The following is a 22,137-nucleotide window of genomic DNA, read 5'->3' as shown; positions in this document are numbered from 1 at the left end:
CACCTCCAACACATTTTTCCATAAGCTTAGTAAAATGCATTGTCTCTTACAAGGGTGGTTGGAGAGATGATTTTGAAATGGTGGAAATGGCTGTAAAAATGAAGAAAAAATTCGATAAATATTGGGGGGATCCGCACAAAACAAATCACCTAATTTACATTGTTGTGGTGCTTGATCCTAGGTACAAGTTAGAGTATATGGAATATGTACTAAAAGAGATGTATCTAGGTGAGAGAGGCACAAGTGTAGTTTTGTTGTTAAAAAATGCCCTACAAGCTTTGTACGAGGAATATAAGAAACAGTTAGGATCTCAAGGTGATGCTGGAGAGTCATCTGGAGTGTTTACTCCAATTGTTGTGGCGGATAACGAGGACGACTCAGAAAACCCATTTTTTTATCGCTTCAAAAAACACAAGTGTAGTAGTGGTAGTGGTTTTATAAATGTGCCTTCAGAATTGGATAAGTATTTCAGTGAAGTGTGTGAGTCTCCAAGTAAAGACTTTAACATCTTGAACTGGTGGAAAGCATATTGTCATCGGTTTCCTATCCTATCTTTTATGGCTCGAGATATATTGGCAATTCTAGTTTCTACTGTTGCATCCGAGTCTGCATTCAGCACTGGGGGTCGAGTACTTGTTCATTTAGGAGTTCTCTATCTCCTAAAGTGGTTGAAAGTTTGATTTGTACGCAAGATTGGCTTCGGTCGTCTAAAATGCCAATGAGTGTTGAAGAAGATTTGGATCATGTTGAACAACTTAAAGAAGGTAAACTAAGTTGAGTTTTACTCTTTTTTTAAATTTACTTAAATTTTAGTTCAATACTTTGAAATTAACTAATTCATTTTGCGTATTGATTTTAGAATTAACAAATATTAACTTAAGACAACAGCAGTAGCACGACTTCCAAATCCAATATGGAAATATAGATTTTTGAAGATCTCGTGCATTTGTAAGTATATTTTTACGTATTGATTTTATATTTTTTACTATCTAGTTTATGTTTTCAATTATTGTTTATGTTATTTTGCATTTTGGTCTGAATTATTGGATTGAATTTTTGTTTCAGCAGCACTATATCTTGGCGATGAGCTTTCAGTTTCAGGCTTCAGCACTATATCTTGGCGATGAGCTTCTAGTTTCAGGACTCAGGTTCCACTGACTAAACATTTGCTTGGCTACTGATTGAAAAAACAGCTCGAATAGTAATATTATTTTATTAAAATCTGCCTTTGTCTTCTAATTGCAATATGATTGCAAATTTTGTGGTACACGAAAACAGAGATGTTGCATGAGATGTGCATAGGCCATGTAAGACCAAGTCTTTACTTATATTTTTGTTAAATAACAGTGACCTTTACAGTAGGAGTCGTGGGTTAGGGGCTGCATAAAAATAACTAGTTGTTTTTCCCATTATTTCTAATTCTGTTAGTTGTGGGAAATATCCACTTTTGATTCCTGTAATGCATGGTTGTTAAATAGCCACTTTTGAATTAAGGGAAATATCCACTTTTGTATGTTTTTGCTGTACTGGTCCACTGCCACTGGAGTGAATGAATGAATGAATTGTTAATTTTTTTTGTTGTGCAGCTCTAATTATGAGTGAATGCATGATGATGTTTTTGTTGGTGTTATCTTTATTTGCTTGAATTTTTGTTCATGAATTGGTGTTAGCCTTTGTTGGTGTTAATTTGCTAGAATTTTCCTTCATGAATCACTGATTCATTATCAGGTGAGTGTTATAATGTGAAACTATGAATCTGCTCCTAATTCCCATTATCAGGTGAGTATATGAACTTTGTTGGTGTTATTAGTTTTGTTATAATGAATCTGCTCTCATAATTCCCAATCTATTGCCAGGTTAGTAACTTAGTGTCAGTGTGTCACGTGGATAATTTGATGTTCGGTTTTTTGTATTGTTTCTTGATTTAATCATTGGTTCGGTTAGTTTAAGTCAAAATCGGTTTATTCGGTTCGGTTTTTGAGTTGTTTTATCGGTTTGGTTTATAGTTCAGTTAGTTAAAATTCTAAATCGGTTAATTAGGTTCGGTTTTTAGTAGTTTTATTGGTTCGGTTTACGGTTTGGTTAGTTAAAACTCTAAATCGGTTAATTCGGTTTCGATTATTTCGGTTAGTGTAATTAGGCGGTGCGGTTCAATTATTTTCATATGAGCAATTTAGTTCGATTTGACAAAATAAGACAATTCGATTCGATTATAACCGAATGTACACCCTAATAACCATTATAGTAGCCATAGAAATTCCACCTCCAATTTCATCTAATTCCATTTTTTCCTTGCGTGACCACTAGAAGCTTCCACCAGCTCCTCAATTCTTTAACAAATAATTTAATATGTTATCATTCAAAGGTTTCATATACACGTGCTTAGAATTGAGCACGGCCACTTCACTTTAAATTCTCTCACTTCCCTTATTCTATTATTATTATTATTATTATTTAATTTTAAACATCTCCCATACAACACATTATTAAATTTAAAATGACTCATGATGACTTCCACAAATCACATTTTTAATTCTCATAATACATTTTAATTTTCTTTTTCCTCAAAACAACATAAACTATTATTTTTTCCTTAACTCTCCAAATAATTTAATATTTCCTTTAAACTCTAAAAATATTTAACAATCACTTTATACGCAATAATTACTAATTATCAGCCATTCACCAAATTATTCAATTCCAATAAATCAAAATCACTTCAAATGCAAAATTTAGCAATTGTTAATTATTCATGACTAAATTAATAATCATTTATTTAATTCTCAAATTTCGGGATGCTACAGCGCATGCCTGCTACTTGAATCGAACCCGCGACCTCCGCTATCGCCCGCGCACACGCGACCAGTTGGGCTGGCCGCTTCCTTCACTTATAATACGCGGCCCATTAATTTTAAAGCAATCTTAGCCCATTTCTGCAAATCACACTTTAACCCCCCATAACTTCTGAAAATGTCACATACACCCCCAAATTCCAATTCTTCTTATTACACTTATACCTCGAATTTTCAGAAAATTCACTAAATTAATTTATTTTTCTATTTTCATAAATACTCCCAATTAAATAATTATTTTTCCAAAACAACATAAATAAACATTTTTCTTAAATCTTCAAATACCTAAATAGATTAATATTGCCTTTAAACCCACAAATACAATAATTAATAATGATTAACCACTTCCAAATAATTTAATTAATTATCTTTAATTTCCAATTTCCTCAAAACAACATAAACATTTATTTTTGGGATATTACAGTATAAGACTTGTGGGCCTTAGTGGTACTATTAGAAAGATCAAGGACCTCAAGGAAAAGGGAAAAATCGAGATTAGAAGAAACAAGGGTGCTAAAGTGTAATAAGTTGAAACTATAGTGTGAACGCAAGGGAAAAACGATCGCTGCACTGCCACAACACCTGGTCGCCATTTCCAGTGATGGGACGACCGAGAGAGGCTCGGGGGAGGTCGTATACGGCGGAGAGATGCTTGGGGGCCAAGCCTTAGCCATTGATTGGCCGAGATGTGGCCAGATTTTGGTTATAAAAGAGGGCCAAAAGTTTCAAGAATTTCGCATCAAATTTGTCAAGTTTGAGGACGAATCGAAGGAAAACAATATAAGGCTTTTTCTCCTTGGTGTGTGGGCATCGATTCTGAAGCATTTGGGATCGTTTGGTGTGTGTTTGAAGCCGTTTTGGATAGTTGGAAAGATGAGGTAGACTGCCTAGGGCCAACCTGCAATTGCCCGTTTGGGGCGTTTTCTGGTGGCTTTTCGACTGAAAAGTGGTACCCCTAGAATCGACTTGGTAAGGGCTTCAAGAGGGTGAGATCAGATCGGCCATCGGAGGAGTTGCCGACGGCCGGAAGCAAGGAAAAAGACCGACGCATGTCTGTACGCGCCATCTTTCACGCGCAGACACGCACAGGGTGCGTGAGGGCGCGTGAGACATGGGTAATCTTGGAATTTCACTTTAATATTTTTCTTAAATTATTTTAGGAATTATCATGTTGAAAAATTTGGGAAAAAGTTTGAGGAGATAATTATTTTTGAATTATCGAGGTGAAAACTAGGGAAACAATAGAGGAAATTATGAAAAAATTAAGGAGAATAGATTTTGATGCTCCTTTAATTAAATATGATGTTTAGGGAGTATCGTGGCTTGAGGTTGAGTATAAGTTCAGGTGTTTGAGGTGTGACACACAAATTGAGGTAGTGCACAAGGATAGGGACATTTTGAATACGTTTGAGGTGAGCAGTTTACCCAAAACTTGACTTATTGTGGGTGCTTCTACCCTAAAAATGTGGTACTTGTTATATCTAAATATGTTGTGTTTTCATGCAAAATAGTTTTGTTACATGTGAATAGTAACCGGTGATGGTTGGTTTCATGAGGGAGATTCGTTCCTAAACGTTTTGTACTTGTGCATTGTATTTTATAAAATGTTGTTTATATGATGTATTAAGTTGTGAAATGTGGCATTGTCATGTGTTTTGTGTTGTTCATATGGAATGTCAGCCTAAAATGTTGTCTGGATAGTGTACCTGTAATTCCCCAATGGTGTTGCCAGAATAATATATGGGGGTATCTTGTGCTGGTGTGCATGCCGGGATAGCCGCTTAGTTTTTCATGTCGGGTCGTATGGTCAGGGAAGTTGCACTAGAATGTCTAGGTGGTTCATATGGGATTTGAGTTGGGATTGGGTAGTGGTTCATGGATGCTTTTGAGTGGGAACGTAATCCCTGAAGAAAATGTGGTGAGTCGAGTTCCTGCGTTGATGTGAACCTCCTGGGCTGGGAGTGGTAACGATTGTTCCTGAGATGTTGGGGAGATGCGTTAAGCTTGCCCCTCTCAAGCTAGAACCACATCGTGTCGATGTGGTGGCGTGGCTTTTTGAGAGATTGCTCTTTCCCTGTGGTAGGGTTAAGCACTGAGTGAGATTCTCTTAGGCTAGGGCTTCTCGAGTTGTGTTGGTTTATTTCATGTCTTGCATTCATACATGAAATCGTATTTTTGAACTCTTATTTAGATGATTCATCATCTAATATGGACTTTGTCTCTAGAATATTCAAACGTTCTAAGTGAAGGCAGCGGTGCGAAAGGAAAAGGGATTGACAAAAAATGATGGCGATTAGTGGATAGTCTATATTATGTCGTTCTCAATTATGCTGTTCATTTTGATGATGTTATGTAAAACGTTGGATTGGTTTTATGTTATGAATAAAGTGGTTTCGGTTATGTTCTATTGAGATTTCGATCTAACTTTCGCATTTGAAGTGATTTACCTGTCTTAGTTTATTAATGATTCTAAGTTGATATACTAAGAAAATGTAAAGAGATCTTCGGGGAATGATTTTTGTGTTAAGTTTCCGTTGGAAAAAAATATATCTCCGGAATCTTACGTTACCTAACACCTTGGGAGAGCGGGGTGTTACATATTATCTTCTGTCGACTAACTCTTTTCGCAGAAAGCCATAACAGCTAGTTTTTCATTCTCCAAAGGTCACAAAACGGCTAGTTTTGGGCAAGGCTCTTGAGATGCTTATAAATACAAATCAAAGAGATCAATAAGAGACTAATGGACATGAATGAAATAATTTGAGCTTACTGTTATTCTCATTTGTCTTTACATCGAATGTGCTTCATTTTTCTCTCTTCAAGGCTTTAATTTTTATCTGTATTAATTCATTCAAACCTTATTTCATATTTTGAGAGATTATGTAACTAAGAGATTTATCTCTTAGATCCTTTCTTTATTACATTTCTTGTATTTCTTAACTTATGTAGTTAGATGGCTTATTTGAGTGGAAGATTTTGTAATTTTCCTAGTCATGGACTAGAGGACTTACTTGGTTTAATTATGAGGTTTTGGTGGATTGTTTGGAAAATCCTTAGTAAGGAGTTAAAGTAGTGGATTAGGCTTGGATTAAGTCGAACCACTATATATCTTGGTGTTCTTGTGTGCTTGTGTTCTTAAATTCTCTTTATTGTCAAGCACCTATCCAATCCTCACTTGCATTGAATTCTTATTTTTCATCAAAAGGATTTCAAGTTCTATCTAATTTTTAATATAACCAATTCACTTTCTTGGTGTGTGCCATAGCACTTCCCGGTCCAATAAAAATAACCCCACTTACTCTAACTGTACAATGGAAAGAAATACAGAAAACATATAAGAAAAAAACAACCAAAATATTTGTTAGCTAGCAAAAGAAAACTATAGAAAAATAAGACTAGTCACCGCCTCTGCACTGCTTGTTGATGCCTACACCGCCTTCAACCCATCGGTTGCCTCATCACGCCGAGGATCTCATAGCTCTCATCCTCCCATCTTACTGGTTAATCCGTTCAAAGTTCTCACCGATCCAAGATACTCTAGGCAAACTCTTCTCGAGGCCTCCCCATTACACATCTAATCATCGTTATAGCTTTCTGCCTTGAACCTTCTCCTCTTTTTTGTACCATTATTTGAGCCATTTCCCACCTTCTCCCTGCCAATGAAAATGCATCCCTAACCAAAGTTGGGAAGCATCAATAGCCAACGCAAACATAAGGAAAAATGAGGTCCTACGATGGAGAAGTTTAGAAAGACGCAACCCAAGCTTCAGACATACAAGGATCTATATCACGCACCATCACAAAAAAAAAAAAAAAAAAAAATCCAAAGAACGAACGTCGAAAAAAGAAGCCAATAGGTCAAAGATGTCACATTGTAGGGCTTCTACGACTCCAAGAGACTGATCGACAACTAACGGTACCAAGTACCAACAGTGCCAATCGGACGGCAAGCAAAAATGAAAAACCCTAAGCTATGGGAGCCCTAGAGAAAGAAGCTCTCTAAGGCTTATCAATGAGGTAGTTTTTTAATGAACTGCAGAAGTTAACCACAACATTCCGAAGGGAAAATTTGCCTTTCAAACTTGACACGAGAGCCCCAAGTAGCAAGTTCATGTGACATCAAATGTTGCTTTGCACATAATATATAACTTGTTACCAATAGCAGAGGACTCAAAAACGATGTCAAAACAAATATCAATCACAGAGAATCTAAAATACCTTTCATGGTTGGAAATATACACAAGCACACACAGAGATTATAAACATAAAATGAAGGAAATAAAGAAGGGGCCAATGATTTACCGTGATTCACTCAAATTAGGGCTACGTCCATGTTGAGCTCCGGTGAAAAGAACTCATTGCACTATATGAGAAATGAAGATTACACCCTCGAAATTGACTCACAAACACTCTCTGTACATCACTGGTTTGCTAACAAAAATGCCCCAATAATCACAAATACAGATTAGAGACTAAGGCCTATTGAACCAAAGAACTAGGGATAACAAGGAATATAAGCATATACAGAGCAAAATGAAGGAACCCTCCCAAACCCTCGGCCGATCGAGACACCATCTTTCTTTCCCTCCTTTTTGATGACGCTTCAAATCCTAATGCAAGAGATAAATAGCAGATTTGGACGGCTAGGATTGAGCTCCATAAAGCTAAGATGGGTGGCCAAGATTAATTTGGTTGTGCAACACAATCAATATTCCAACGGAAAGGGTAATCAGGCGCCATCTGGAGAAAGGGATGGTTGCCACATGACCATCCTACAGGCGCCACACGATATCCCGCAATTGCCAAACTTGGCCCTCCAATCCTCTAACGCAATGCTTCACCAAAATATCATAACTCATATATATGCAATTGTTGCCATGCTGCATATTACATATTGCATATATAAATCAGATGCAATATTCATGCTTGATAATCACTCTTTGAACACATTGATCATAGTGATCGTGCATATGGGCTAGCTATTTCTCTTTTCCATCATCAAAACGATTATAAGATATTTCTCTTTTCATGATTGCAATTAACACTGGACTTTTTGGTACATATGGGCTAGCTAGCTCGTCACACAATTGGCCATATTACCACAAAACTACAGTAAATTCAACTCAGTTATTTAATTATCCAAATGGCCGGCTTATGTGTATATATATATATACACCACTGTTAATTAAAATCACTAATCAACATCTATTCTTTAATCACTATTTAATTATTTGGACTAAAAGACAAACAAAGGCATCAACAACTTTGATTCCCTGAGATGCTCCTCCGCCTCTTCGCTGGAAAAACATGGTGAAAACCGCCTTGCTCCGCTAGTTGCCACTCCTCAACCGCCCCATCAAAGTCAAGCTGCTGCACCCCGCCGTTGATCGGCGGCTTGGCCTTGCGGCGGCCGGCACCGACGGGGACGTTCCTCAAGGCGCCGCCGGCTGTCCAGTACCTCTGGCAGCCCTTGCAGAAGTGTCTGGGTTGATTGACATTGTAGTTGTTGAAGTAGCAGAACTTGGTGTCCATGCTTTGGCACCTCGGGCATGCTATGATCTTGTCTGGCCTCTTGTCTGTTAATGTTTGAGGATCGGTTTTGCTTGGCTCACTTTCCTTTTCTCGTCTAACTTGTACTGCAATTGTTGCACCAAACAGCTTGATCCCCTTTTCTTCATGGCCTTTGTGAACATCAGCCATGAGAGAGAGAGAGAGAGAGAGAATGTTTATAATGGGTGACGGCCAGAGGTCAAGTCTTATATATTATAGGTGTCATAAGGAAGATGACATTATTCCTCTAATATTAAATTTAGGTACATTACCCTTGATAATGTGTTAAAATTTTTACACAAACAAAGTTAGCAAAATACGGTTCATGATCATGTTAATTATACATCAGGACGTTTATTATTTTTTCACTTATAAATTTTAAAATATTATTTGAATTTCTAATAAAAATACATTTACCAAAGCAATGCTTGTAACTATAAAAAATTTATGCTAAAAAGAGGTAAAATATACGTTAAAGAAGTTTGGAATAAATATATATATATATATATATATAGAAACCTCGCATATTTTATAAATTATATTGAAAGGTTGTATCAAATTACCTATTATTGTTAAATTTATATTATATGGGTACTTGGTGTTTTAAGAGATAAAAATATAATAATATACATTTTAATTTAGAAAAGAAACATGAAGGCTACATCAATTAAATAAGTATAATAAAAAAAGGCCAAAGAACCATATGAAGGGCAGGCTGAGATATTTTATGATGAAGTAGCACAGTAGTATAGTAGAGGTTGCATTAATCATCAAATATGATGCTTCTTAATGATAATGCTTTTTCCTTTCTGCCTCTTAAAGAGTCTTGCTCGTTAAGTATCTGTGTATTCAATGATGACTTTTGCTGTTTCGCTTTTGTTTTGAGAAGCTTTGAGTTCTTTGCACTTGCAAGCAAATTTGCATGGCAAAGTTGAAGAAGAAAAGGTGGGCTTTAATTGGAATTACTTTAATAAGGGAGGGAATCTTAGACATTATCTGTACTAAAGTAGCCTCATTTCCAGGACTCCTTTGTGTTAATGCAAAATAATATTTTATTAATTTTTGTAAACTAATCATGATAACAATAATCTTACGAATATATAAACCGTTTTAATGAGTTATTAATTACAAAGTGATTAAATAAAAAAAAAAAAGTATCGCATCATTCAAAAATAAACTATAAGTGTAATATTATATGTGAGAAGATTAATTTAAACATAAATATAAGAATGTTATTGAAGATGCATGATTATATTAAAAAAAAAATAGAATTAGAGTTGAGCTTTTATGTTACAAGATAAAAATGACTCTTACTAAAGTGATCAAATTATTAAAATTGAAAATAGTCATTCTTATTATTTAAATTTACGCGATCTCTTACTATAAGAGTCTTCTTAAAAAAATAAATAAAATATAAAAAATTTAGCAAGAGGAAGAGAAAGTTTGAATTATAAATTCCTTTCTTTTAGGCGAAAAGAAGGATCCACTTTTCTCTTTAGGTCTCTTTTTGTGGGTCTTTTGAGTAAAAGATAAAAAGGCCATGTAAAGAATAAAGTGATCTGATCAATCCACTGATTAATTAAATGGGGTACCTGTCCTTTTCCAAGGTCGGGCATTAAAAAGACAAAATTGCCCTTGGAAGTACAGAAAAGTCAAACTTTAAGCCCCTAACAATATTATTTTAGATTAAAAGTTGATAGTGGCATGATAATACCGTTGATAAGTGAGAACTTTTTTTACAATGTTTTTTTTTTTTTTTTATCACCATTAAATGTACTACGTACTGTGAGTAATTAAATGGTAAACTAATGCTACAAAATTTAGTCTTATGGTCAGAATATAAATTAAAGGAGAATAAAAAATCACAAAGGGAGATCACAATCTCCTAGATTCCCATGTGATGTCACATTAACTAGTTCCCTATATATGGTTAATTAATCAATATCTACGTGCATATATATATATATATATATAAACTGATGGAGAGTTGGGGAGCACATGTTCATCATCAAGTTGCTTTAATGAATATATCATATTAAAAATATAAAAAGAAAACAGAGATAAATCATATATTTTCTTGATTTTATAGTTCACTTCTTCCAATCATATGGAGTTGGAGATCTGGTTCCTATGCCATCCAAGTACAGGATAAACATAAACTACTTTATCTTGCATTAATTTATTAATTTATGGAGAAACCTTAGGTGTGTCAATTAATCAAACAAGATGCTCTTTGCATGTACAGTGTCGTTGGAATGCGTGTCGCTTTTATTTTACGTCAAGTTTGCTTCCTAATTCTCAGCTAATCAAAGCCATTTATTTAGCAACATCTCATATCAGGCGTTTTGGATTTACAGCATTTTGAAACACGTTTTAATGCCTCATTAACATGGATGATAAGAATTATTTTTACAATTAAATTAATTGAGATATTTTAGTAAAAGAATAATCCATTCGAAACCAGCTTCTTTAACATCTATAATAGTTTTTATTATCATTTGTTACATTCCCGTTAAAGAAATATTAGATAAATAAGACAATAATACATAATCTCTTTAATTTCTTCTAATGAGAAGACGTCACATGATTGATTGATGACAGTGATGAGTTCTAAGATTATTGTTTATTATAGGCATCAGGAATCGTTAGTTAAATTCAAAATAAAAGAATATGCATGGGACCCGAGAAGAAGAACTATTCCTGTATATTTCTCAGCCTCAGCTATTATTATGCATATATAACACAACACGAGCATCTAACCTCATAAAAGATACACGTAATTAAACGCTTAAAGCTAATGACGGCAAAGATGAAGGATTCAAGGGGATGGTTTCGCCATGGCTTGGGACAGTAACATCTAAAGGAAATCAAGCTTCACTCCAACCATCTTCGTCGTCACAATCATCGCTTCCAACAGCCTGGGAAGTATATAGAACCCAAAATCAAGATGAAAATCCAATGCAAATTAAGCATAACACAAAAGATGATCGTCGTTATCACAAGTATTGGTCTTACTAAGTGGAAATGGCTATATGAATGCTAGTTCTGCCATCGGCTCTAAAAATATATATAGCACTAAGGAGAAAATTAACTTTCATAACAGTTAGTTGTGGGATATATATATATATACAAACTGTGCACAAGTGATAGGCACACGCATAGACAAAAGGATGCTGTAATATTCCAGTGATTCCTATGTGAAAGACAAAGATCCCACCAACCCACACACGAGGAAGCTAAATTCCACATGGACCGGTCCCGTAGCTCGAACATAGATAGGAAAAGTTAAACTCAGTTCACGGATGAAGCAAGATAAAAACGCTCAAGTATTTTGAGAACGGGATCAATGGATCATGATCTCAAGATATCAACAAAATATCACTATCACCAGTTAAGACGGCAACTCAATTATGCCCAATAAGGCAAGAATCGTCTCAATCCCCAATATCTGGGCCCCTAGATTCTACGCATACTGGGGCTGCATGACCACAAGTAGCTACAATCCTAAGGTATGAAAGGATTGAATCCTTCATTCCCTTCATACTATCACCATCATTGTTGTTAAAATCCTGATTTTATGTGTACGATTTTACGATTCGAAGACCCCTAAACGATTCAAATCCCATGTAAAATCCAATTTGGGATAAAATCCTATAAAATCTCGATTTTACATATACGATTTTACGCTTCAGAGATCCTTAAACGATTTTACGATTCAAAGACCTTCATTGATTTAAGTTGCAATTTAGAAGATGCTTCCAACGTCTCAATGTCACATAGCATCTGACATTGGAACTTATGCAATAAATTGTTATATTTTGCCTCTAAATTGGAACTTGATTTAACATTGATTTCATAAGTTCCAATGTCACATAGCATCTAACATTAATTGCGTAAGTTCCAATGTCACATAGCATCTAACATTAATTGCATAAGTTCCAATTTACTTGATTTAGATTATAATTTTTACTTGATTTAACATTGATTGCATAATTAAATCAAGACAAACAAGTAATTAATTAATGGACCACCAAACCCCAAATCGGGATTTTACTTGATTTAATCAATATTAAATCAAGAAAAAAATGCAACATAAATCTAATGGAAGACGTTGAAAGAATTCTCTAAAGAATTTTAAGCTATATTTTACCTCTAAATTACCTATATTTTGCCTCTAAATTGTCTATACCAACTTGCTAGTTTTTGAGCTATATTTTGGAAGTATAATCTTTTGAACTATAATAAGGAATAATCAGGTTATTAAAAGATATTAATTCATTTTCTACAAAATTATATTATTATAAACATATATTTACAAAAATTGAAAGGTATTTTTAATTATCTCTAAAATCTTACGATTTTACGATTCAATTTTATGGACACTTTTTCGATCCCACTTAAAATCCTGATTTTAACAACCTTGATCACCGTAAAATATTTCTTCTCTGACTTTTAAGTATCGGAAAGTTTTTCTAGGCAATCTCTCTGTGATTGGAGGACATTACTAGAAAATGGTAGCTTTCAACCATCAACTGCACAACCGTTATTCCAGGTCAATTAGGCATAATTTATTAATGATGGTTTTCAAGCTCCATCACTGTTGTTTGTCAATCATATAAGAGAATGCTAATTAAGGCTTACCATGGTCAAGCTGAAAGGCTCAAGAGAGAAGAAAAAAAAAACCCAAAAATAGAAGCAAGGGAAGATTAAGAGACGGAGTAGAGAACCTGGCGAATTGCATTTGCCTTCACTAAAATTGCTACAACCTTGTCACTGGCAGTGTGCGCTGGTGTATCAGTTTGCTTTTCTGTCACGGTGCGCCTCAGGCTGAATGACTGCATCAGCACAACAGAAATGGAATGCATGATCAAGTACAATAGGTTAGACTTCATTTCGTTGTAAAATGCTAATTTTTGAAAGGTCTGAGAAAACTCATTGATAAAAGTTCGAGTCCTGGCTTGAACTATGGTAGCGGACATGTAACTCTATCTTACAAGCTGTTGCATCTCCAGAAAAGGAGCTAAATGAGTGCTTAATGATATCAATAACAAGTTTCTGTGTTTGCCAACACAGTGCAGAAAGTGGAGATTTCTAGTATTTTGAGCATGAGTGATAAGAACAACAAATATATATGCTACAGGAATTTACAAGATCTTTCTGTATATCAATTGAATTAGAAGGTAACCCTCTCAGCTTTCAGCAGCGGGATTATTGATTTAAACTCTAGGCATTAAAACAGTTCTTTTTTAACAAATATGCCATCGAGATGAGCTGCTGATCAGGACAAGCGGCTATAGTCAAGAGAAACCAAACTAACATGAAGCATCAAATATGACAACGGAACATCCCATAAAAGTGATGAAGGAGCACTTCAGCTCATGAAAACGTGAAGAACACACACCAGATTAGATAAGCTCAAAAGGATATTAATAATAAGAAACTGGGTCCACATGAAAGTTGGAACATGGAGGCTGAGGTATGGTAGAGACCAAGGATGACCATATTGTGAAAACGCCCTTCTGTTACATCTCAGCTTTTTTTTTTTTTTTTTCCTGGGTTGTTACAGCTCTGCTTCTTGTGTCTACTGATTAAAGCCAAGGGAAAAACATACTTTCCAATGTCCATGCTCACATTTTCACTTTTATTAAGTTCAAATTGGTGAATTAAAGAGTTCCCTGATTACTCTATTTTATTATTAGTATGGTCTCCATTTCCCCTGTCATCGATATGTAGGACATAATGTCTTCTCTTTGTATCAATCCATAGCACAATAAACTGACATCAAGTTTGATTGGATTATAAAAGCTACCAATTCAAACAAATAACCGAATACTACTCACTTTGGTTCTAATCTGATGCAGAAAATCTTCCTTTTCATCAATGCTCTTGTAATTGATAGCCTGATTAACGTGATTCTCTAAATTTAATTTGTGTGCTTCAGGCTGCTGGGTGCGTAGAACAGTCATTCATCTGATGTTTCTCTTGTACAAAGGTATTTCACAATGACTTATTAAAAAGAACAGAAAGAACACAGGTAAAAAGAAACTGTTTACCTTTTTAGGTGTGAATGTAATGGCCTTGTCAGTATTTTGTTGTGGCTTGACTGGGATTGGGCAAGATTCAGGAGAGATGGTAGATTCCATAGCCTTCATATCAAATGCATGATTCAAGGCATTGGACATGGAATCTAGTTTGCCAGTGGTCACATCTGACTGGGATTTTGTAACCCGCCATTGTAGTGGAGGTAGTGGTGGAGGTGATGGTGTCGTCTCCTTGGGAAGGAGGGACTCTAGCAAATCCTTTGCATCAGAACCAGTTTTCATTTCTTTCTCAAATAAAGGGTTTAGAGTGCTCAAACTTGGAAGATCAGATGATTGACCAGATTCAGGACAAGTTTCAACATATGGACTTTGAAGTCTAGGGTCTGCATTAAAACGTCCATTTCCTGTTCTGCCAAGCCCCACAGATCTTGAAGCAGATTCTGTTGATGAGATTCTGTGTAAAGTGTCACATAGCTCATCTTTGCATGGTGGGGTATCATCAGATTCCCATTGCTCAGAATTTGAATCTGAGTGATGGCTAAGACAGTCATCCGAAATATATGAAGATGATCTACAAAATGTATCATCATCTGAGTCCGAATCATTGTCACGTGAATCAGTGGACTCTGGGACTAATTGAAATGAAGGTAACATATCTCCGCTGCTTCCATGAAGGTAAATCATATTGGGAAGTTTTAGTTTTAGTTTGGAAGTCTCAAAACCATTTATAGGCTGGAAAGAAATCTTCATATGCTGCAGTGGTGGTGAAGAACAAGGTGAATTTATAGGAGACCCACTTCCAAGATTCTCCTCGAAAGTCTTCTCTGATGGTGTTTGATATGCTGCAATGTGGTTCCTTCTGTTTGGCACATGGACACCAGTTTTCCTGAAGGAAGGAAGTTCAGCCTTCTCATCATGAACAACTAAAGCTTTTCTTTGAAAATCACTTCCAAGGAAGCCATTGCTTAGTCCAAAGACCTGAGATGCATTTTCACCCCCGCTCTGACTTTCTCCAGGAGATGTAGCTTTCACATTAGCAGTGACTGTCTGCTCAGCCTCATGTATAGCTGCACTGCTTCCTTTCAAACTATGCTCAAGATCATTGATAACTCTACTATGATGAGAATCATCATAACGTTTGTGATTGGTGCCTGCTTCAGTTGGTGAAAATTTCCAGGATATTTTTTTATTAGACATAGCATCTTGATCACGGGGGCACGACATGGAGGGACTAGAAGAATTCCGATCAATACTTTTAGAGCTCCAGATGAACTTATCTGGGTTTCTTCCATCTCCATCACTATTAAAAGTGCTGCTTTGATTTGAAGGACTTATGTCATCTTCAGTTCTGGTTGCAGATTCCTGAGTTACAGGCTTTGCTAGGCTGAAATCTAGAGGCTTTGATGGCTCAAGTCCTAGTAGGCCCCCATTTGTCCAGAATTTAACTGATTGGACACCAGAATGCTCCATCCTAGACTTGTCAGATCCATAGGAAGTGCAAATAATCTGATCACTTGTAGACTTTGGATTAGTTTCTAAGGAGCTAGGGTGCAGTAAACTGCTGACAACAGATTCTTCATTTGAGCCATCAAGAATCTCGTCATTTCTATGAAAGTCCATGCCTTGATAATTTCTCATATCAGAAGTCTCTTTCGCCATTTGAGATAAAGCTTCATAAGCATACACCAGCGAGGACACAGAATTAGGTTTATCAAAGGGCATTTCAATGATTGATGAACTGTAAGCTGCAGGACATACTTCCATGTTTGATGGTCGAATGCCAGGATGATATGATGACCGTCCATGCCCAATGTTTTGTGCTCCTTGATGATTAAAACTGGAAAGTCTATAAGAGGATGTTAAAATGTTTGAGGAACCGTAAGCTGCAGCACAAGATTCAACTTCTGATGGCTGCATTTCCGAGTAATGCCCTGTGAGACCATGTGCTCCATCTTGTATTTGATCATCATTGGAATTGGAATAGTGCTCCACATCCTTCTTTATTCGTCTTCCTTTATCAGTTTCAGATTCTGATTCAATGGTGTTAAGGGCATCCATGTACTTATCTGGTTCACTTTCAACATCATCAGGCTGATTCTGGCCAGAGATTGATGATGTTGTGTCTTTATTGTCAAAGTGAAAATTCCTTTGATCAACACTTCTAAAGTTTTCTTCTCCCTTCTTTTGAGCATCTCGGCTAAAGTTTTCTGTGAGCATTTCTGCAGTTTCGTCATGATCAAACAGTTGACCTGAAGGCTCTGCTTTTTCTGTCTTTTCATCCCAATTAACACATGATGGAAGAGGGCCAGTTTTCTCCTGTGATACACTTTGTGGAAAATCTTCATGTGCAACTCCATTATTTGTGTCAACAGAAGCTGAGTACGTGCAGTCATTATGGTGCATTCTTAAACTGGAAAAGGATGAATCTTTAGGTTCACGTTCTTCAGGTACCATGTAGTAATTCAAATTGGAAACATGCTGTGCATAGCTTGACCCAGTTCTTGAATCAAAAGAATTATACCTGTCTCCCAGGTCAGATTTCAATCTGACATCAAATGGGGACACAGAATGCCCATCAACTTGTACAGAAGTAGATCGAGTCCTGCATGTTTGGATTAGCAAATAACTTAATTTCATGACACATGACTACGCAACAGCTGAAACTTACAAATGAGAAGATAGGCTAAACATTTTCTATGCCAACACAAAGAAAAATTGAATGCAAACAATACCTGTCACTATGATTGGATACTGATGAACCAAGGCAAACTCTGTTCCTCCTTATCTTTGTCTGCTCATTTTTGACATCCTCACATTAGAATTTAACAGCAGCATAAAAAATTTTATGCTTAACAATCATAAGTAAGTAAGGGTTAAATATTTTTGTTGGCAAGCTTCTATATTTCAAAGCATACCTTGCTTTGACGAGCCTTCCCATCTTTAGAGGCTCTCCCAACATTTCCTTCACCAGTGATGGTGGATGCCCTTCTAAAGAAAGTCGGATCTGAGTATCTCTTTAAGCAAGATCCTGGGCCACCACTGTCAAATCTGAAAGAGAAGTCTAAAGGTGTAAGTATCCAGCAGTTACAATATGATCAGAATTGGAACTTCCAGATTGAATTATACTTGTCAAGCAAATGTAGACAAGGAGGATGACGACATTCTTCATAAGAATCCATTACAAAATGTGGCAAGTCACCATATATAAACTGATTTTGTTCATTTTGGAGATGAGGATGCTTGACAGTACCTGCATAGCAACTGCATTCAATGAACTTAAAACTGGTATAACAATCAGCGCAAACAGAAATCCAGCTGACTACCTACGAAATCAGGTTAACTTTATATAACTCTGAAACTAAGTATTAGATCCTAAAGCTGGAGTCCACAGTTGCATAAAGAACCTCCTTTTTACATGTAGTACTGCATTATTTAAGCTGTCAGTTACTACAGCTATGGTACTAGATCTTTTAAAGTTTAAATCATTATGGCCAAACAAACTTAAAACATGAAAATGAAATCTATCAGCCATTTATGATCAGCTCAAGAAGACTACCGTCTCCAAAAGAAACTGTAACCTAAATCACCTCATATAATTCAAGTTCTGCCTCTCCATCCATGTCATGCATGGATTTGTAGTAAGTTCTGCCAGTCAAGGATTCCAAAGAAATGGTTCAGGGAATAAGACATTCAGGATCAAGTAGTTTATTTGCACATGTTTAGCACCGATGGCTATCAACTAGAAAGATACGGTGGATGTAATCTAGCTTGGATAAGCAAGTATTTGTTTGGTTAGAGTTCACCAGATATAAGCTAAGAAGAGCTAACCAATCCCCAGACGTGAGTAGAGAATATTATCTTCCCCAAACAAGCACATAAATGATTTAGATACGAAATTTTTATCTATAAACAGAATGGGAATTGGAAAGATTGAATCACGGTTCATGATCTCTACCAGCTGTGTAAGCAAAATGTAAGTGGCTCTTTTGGGCCATAATGCCCTTCTCAAGAGGAGAAAATGCAGTTTCAAAGCCTTGTAGGCGAACCATTAATTTATGGCTTCTAGAAGATGTACTCATCACTTGCTCCTGTAAGCCATGAAAAACCTCTGCAGCAAATCTACCACAAGAAGAAGATTTTAAGTCAGCAAAATGGGATTGGAACTACGAAAGTGTAATTTTTCTAAGCTGAATACATGTCAGGTTGTACTACAGATTATATCAAGTCCTTGACGTCACAGTGGTTGAATCATCAAAATTGGCCATGATTTTTCACAAGCAGTGTAATCACCAAAAAAAATGTAGATGATGTGATTCTACTATGTCTAATTGTGGGAAGAAAAGAGAGAGAAAGAAGAAATGGAGACAATCTGTAACTGAAAATAAGAGTTTACAACTTGACTGAATTCATGTGATATATTACGGGAATACCTAAGACTGAAGGAGATGGTTGCATCTGTGAGTCAGCAATCAGCATAAGATCATACATTGTAGAAATTCCACGTTATAGTTACACCAAAATAGATTCAATAATGCAACATAGAAAATTATGGATGCACTAAGCTGTAGATATAATACTTGCCTTGACACCACGTTGTCAAATGTAAATTGAATTTTGCAGATATAATACTAGCCTTGACATCGCAGGTGCAACGTAAATCTTCAACAAGGAAGACTAACTAGAAAGGAGGAGATTAAATCAAAGAAATTGCACATGTTTACAGAATGTTTGGAGGACATAATCAATTGTTATACAAAAGGAACATAGTTGGATGACAGTAGAAACTGAGGAAAATAGAAATTTCGTGAAAAAAAAAAAAAAAAATTGGCTTGAATAAGAAATTTCCAGCAATAAGAGACTTTAAACCTTGAAGAAGAGGATTCAATCAGTTCCTATGAAGTTAAGAATACCACAACCAACAAGCAATGAACAAAATCAATAATAAACACCCATCAATGCCAGAAACATGTAAACTCAATAAAGAAAACGTCAGAATTAACTGGCCATTCTTTCAGGACAGTCAAGAGTCCAATGTACTTGTTCTGACTTCCAAATAGAATATACTTTCTTTTAAGTTGATACCATCATTGACATTATTGCTAATATGAAGTTCTTAACAATCTGTGCCTCACCTTAAAATCCTATCATCTTCATCAAGTCATCCAATAATACCATCCAGGGGTGCGCCCTTGATGATATATGCCAATTTCCAATCTACTCTATATGATACCAGTTGATCCTGATGATTAAACAACTCATTAACCTTTCTACTGAGGATCAAAATCCCAGCTAAGGCCATTCTATTACTTTCGTTAACATCATCACTGTTTTCAGACCCCACCTGGCTTCAAGAAATCTCTTTCCTATTACTCCATTCCTTTTTCTTTTTTGACAACTTTCTTTACTCCTGCAAAACACTTATCCTTGATTGAATCCAGTACTCCTCACAAGATACCCAACATAGGCTCTTCAATTGATAGAAATAAAACTATGCAAACCAATCTTCCCTGATTTGAGCTTTTTCCTCCCCCAATCCATAGTAAATTTATGTGATAAACTACACAAATCGAGCAACAACAATTTACTGAAATTGCTCAAATTCCCATCTGCCTCTTCTTTCTTTCACCTCGACATTAATGCGGTTCCAGAACAAAAGCACAATACGCACACTAATAATGGGAATAGGATTGTACATATAACAAAATTTTAGTGCTAGAAGGCTATTACACAGAAAAAATCTGGGTTGTGAAAGTAGAGAAAGAAGGTGAAGGAAAATGGAAGAATTACTCAGCAAGATCGCCCAATTGGCGCAAGATCCCAACAAGTCCAGCTACAGCCACTCCATCGAGCACCGCCTTGGGGTCTTCTCTGTCCACCTCTGTGTACAGCTGGGGCTGTCCCAAGCCGTACTCGTTCCTCACCTGAACCCTCACCAAAGGCATTTCTTCTCTCCAGTAAGTCTCCGCTTTCTCTCACTATATCTGCACAAGGTATATATATGTGTGTGTGTGTGTGTGTATATATATATATATATATATAGAGAGAGAGAGAGAGAGAGAGAGGGGTAGTACAAGAGCTTTAATGGAGGGAATAAATGTAAGAACAACAAAATGAAGAAACAATGAGAGGGACTGGGTTGGGGAGATGGCAGCAGCTAACTGCTGTGAGAGTGATATATCTGTAAAGAGAGAGGGAGGGAGAGAGAGAATAGTAACTGGTATGGATTGATGTACATGTGAGTGTGGTGTGGATATGAGATGCAGAAGGAGCCAATCCATGAAACGTTAACTGCCAGCTCTGCAAAAACCCATATTCCTCATAGTCATAATAAGTTATCCTCGTACCCTTTTTTATCCTAAGCTTTTCACCTGCTTCCCCGTTCTATCCCTCCACACTCGTTCGTTAGGTTAGCTCTGAGCGGGTGTGGGTGTTTTAGGTTAGCCTTGGGCGGGTGTGGGTGTGGGTGTGGGGTGGGGGTGTTGTAAGTATGAAGATTCTTTGGAAGTTAATAGAAAAGAAAAAAAAAAAAAAATCTTTGTGAAAGTAGCAAAGCGATGATGTGGGTGTTCAAATGGAGTGAACGTGAAGCGATATATTGGCATTGGAACATAGCTAGCAACTGAACTGAACTGGCTTTTTCTGTCCGCAAATTCGTGGGTTTGTCTGTTTTCAAATAACGAATTTGGCCTTTCCTTTTTCATTCCCTCGCCAGTCGCCGCAACGCCACTAAGCCAAGCGGCCAGTGAGGCCACACTCCCATTCAATTAATTATATTTTCTTACATGAAATTAAGTGTCTAATCCCCTTTTTGTAGTGTATTTGAGATGTTTTTAATATATTATTAATCGATTTTAGTTAACGCCCACCCTTAGAGTGAGGATTATAATACTACAAATAATATCCATCCCAACCCAATTTTAATACTGGTTGAGTTTAGATTAAGAAGTAAAATTTTTATTAGTTAAGAAAAATTTAAATAAAATCAAACACCTAAGCATTTTTTTTTAATAATAATCCGGGACGAGAAGATAATTACAACTCAATAATAGTTAAGCCAATTATGTAGTAACTAGAAAGATAATATAATAGTTAGCCAAAACCCAAAGGATCATCACAGTGGTTAGTTACATTAAGTGACACCATTTTTATAGAGAAAAAAGACAAAATCTGTGTCAGCCAAGCTGACTAATGGCATATATTCAGTATATGTACACTGTGCTACCGTTGCACTTGCACATGTACATGTGCGTATAGCATGCAGTGTTGGTTGGACTTACTTTCCTAGTTTTATCAGAATCTTAGTTCAACTAGAATCTGAATTTCATTATTATGATAAATCAATCTAACTATTATATTATCTTCCAAACTACTTAACCAAATCTAAGTATTAATTAAACATGTATATAGATTGAACAAGTGAACGGGCTATCAAAACCTTAAGGAGGGTTGGGATTGAGCCCCTTGATCAAAGAAATACATATCAAATCTTGATGATGCCATTTGGCTGAAGGAAATAAAAAGATAAAATAAAATAATGTTGATGCAATTGAGATGTACGTATGGTGGTCAAATTATTTAATTAATGGGACCACGGTCATCGGCCCGAGTTCACGATAGGGGATCCAAAATGTTGTTGGCCAATGCGTTATTTATTATTGGCACCGATCTTCATGAAGTTTAAAGTGGTCAACAAT

The 22,137-nt window shown here is 36.1% G+C and overlaps 2 protein-coding genes across 6 annotated transcripts; both read right to left on the bottom strand.

Annotated features, from left to right (window-relative positions):
- Positions 1 to 7,851: 7,851 nt before the first annotated feature.
- LOC127795583 (cyclic dof factor 4-like) lies at positions 7,852 to 8,568 on the bottom strand. Its single transcript, XM_052327358.1, has one exon. The coding sequence runs from the start codon at positions 8,550 to 8,552 to the stop codon at positions 8,109 to 8,111; it is 444 nt and encodes a 147-aa protein (XP_052183318.1). The 5' UTR covers positions 8,553 to 8,568; the 3' UTR covers positions 7,852 to 8,108.
- A 2,440-nt stretch (positions 8,569 to 11,008) lies between these two features.
- On the bottom strand, positions 11,009 to 20,852 carry LOC127795578 (protein SCAR3). Of its 5 annotated transcripts, XM_052327350.1 has the most exons (10): positions 20,231 to 20,851; positions 18,399 to 18,562; positions 17,570 to 17,693; positions 17,359 to 17,491; positions 17,176 to 17,234; positions 16,965 to 17,045; positions 14,456 to 16,853; positions 14,243 to 14,347; positions 13,130 to 13,237; positions 11,009 to 11,320 (listed from the first exon to the last, which is right to left on the bottom strand). In XM_052327350.1, exons 1-10 carry the CDS (start codon positions 20,383 to 20,385, stop codon positions 11,270 to 11,272), a joined length of 3,378 nt encoding a protein of 1,125 aa, XP_052183310.1. In that variant the 5' UTR covers positions 20,386 to 20,851; the 3' UTR covers positions 11,009 to 11,269. The 5 variants fall into 5 exon arrangements, with proteins under 5 accessions (XP_052183310.1, XP_052183307.1, XP_052183308.1 ...); XM_052327347.1 differs by having other exon boundaries at positions 14,456 to 17,045; positions 20,231 to 20,852; XM_052327348.1 differs by having other exon boundaries at positions 14,243 to 14,344; positions 14,456 to 17,045.
- Between the last annotated feature and the right edge of the window lie 1,285 nt (positions 20,853 to 22,137).

The sequence above is a fragment of the Diospyros lotus genome, chromosome 2 (genome assembly GCF_014633365.1).
Source record: "Diospyros lotus cultivar Yz01 chromosome 2, ASM1463336v1, whole genome shotgun sequence".
Lineage (NCBI taxonomy): Eukaryota > Viridiplantae > Streptophyta > Magnoliopsida > Ericales > Ebenaceae > Diospyros > Diospyros lotus.
The sequence above is the reverse complement of the archived record's forward strand: the minus strand, read 5'-3'. Positions and strand labels throughout refer to the sequence as shown.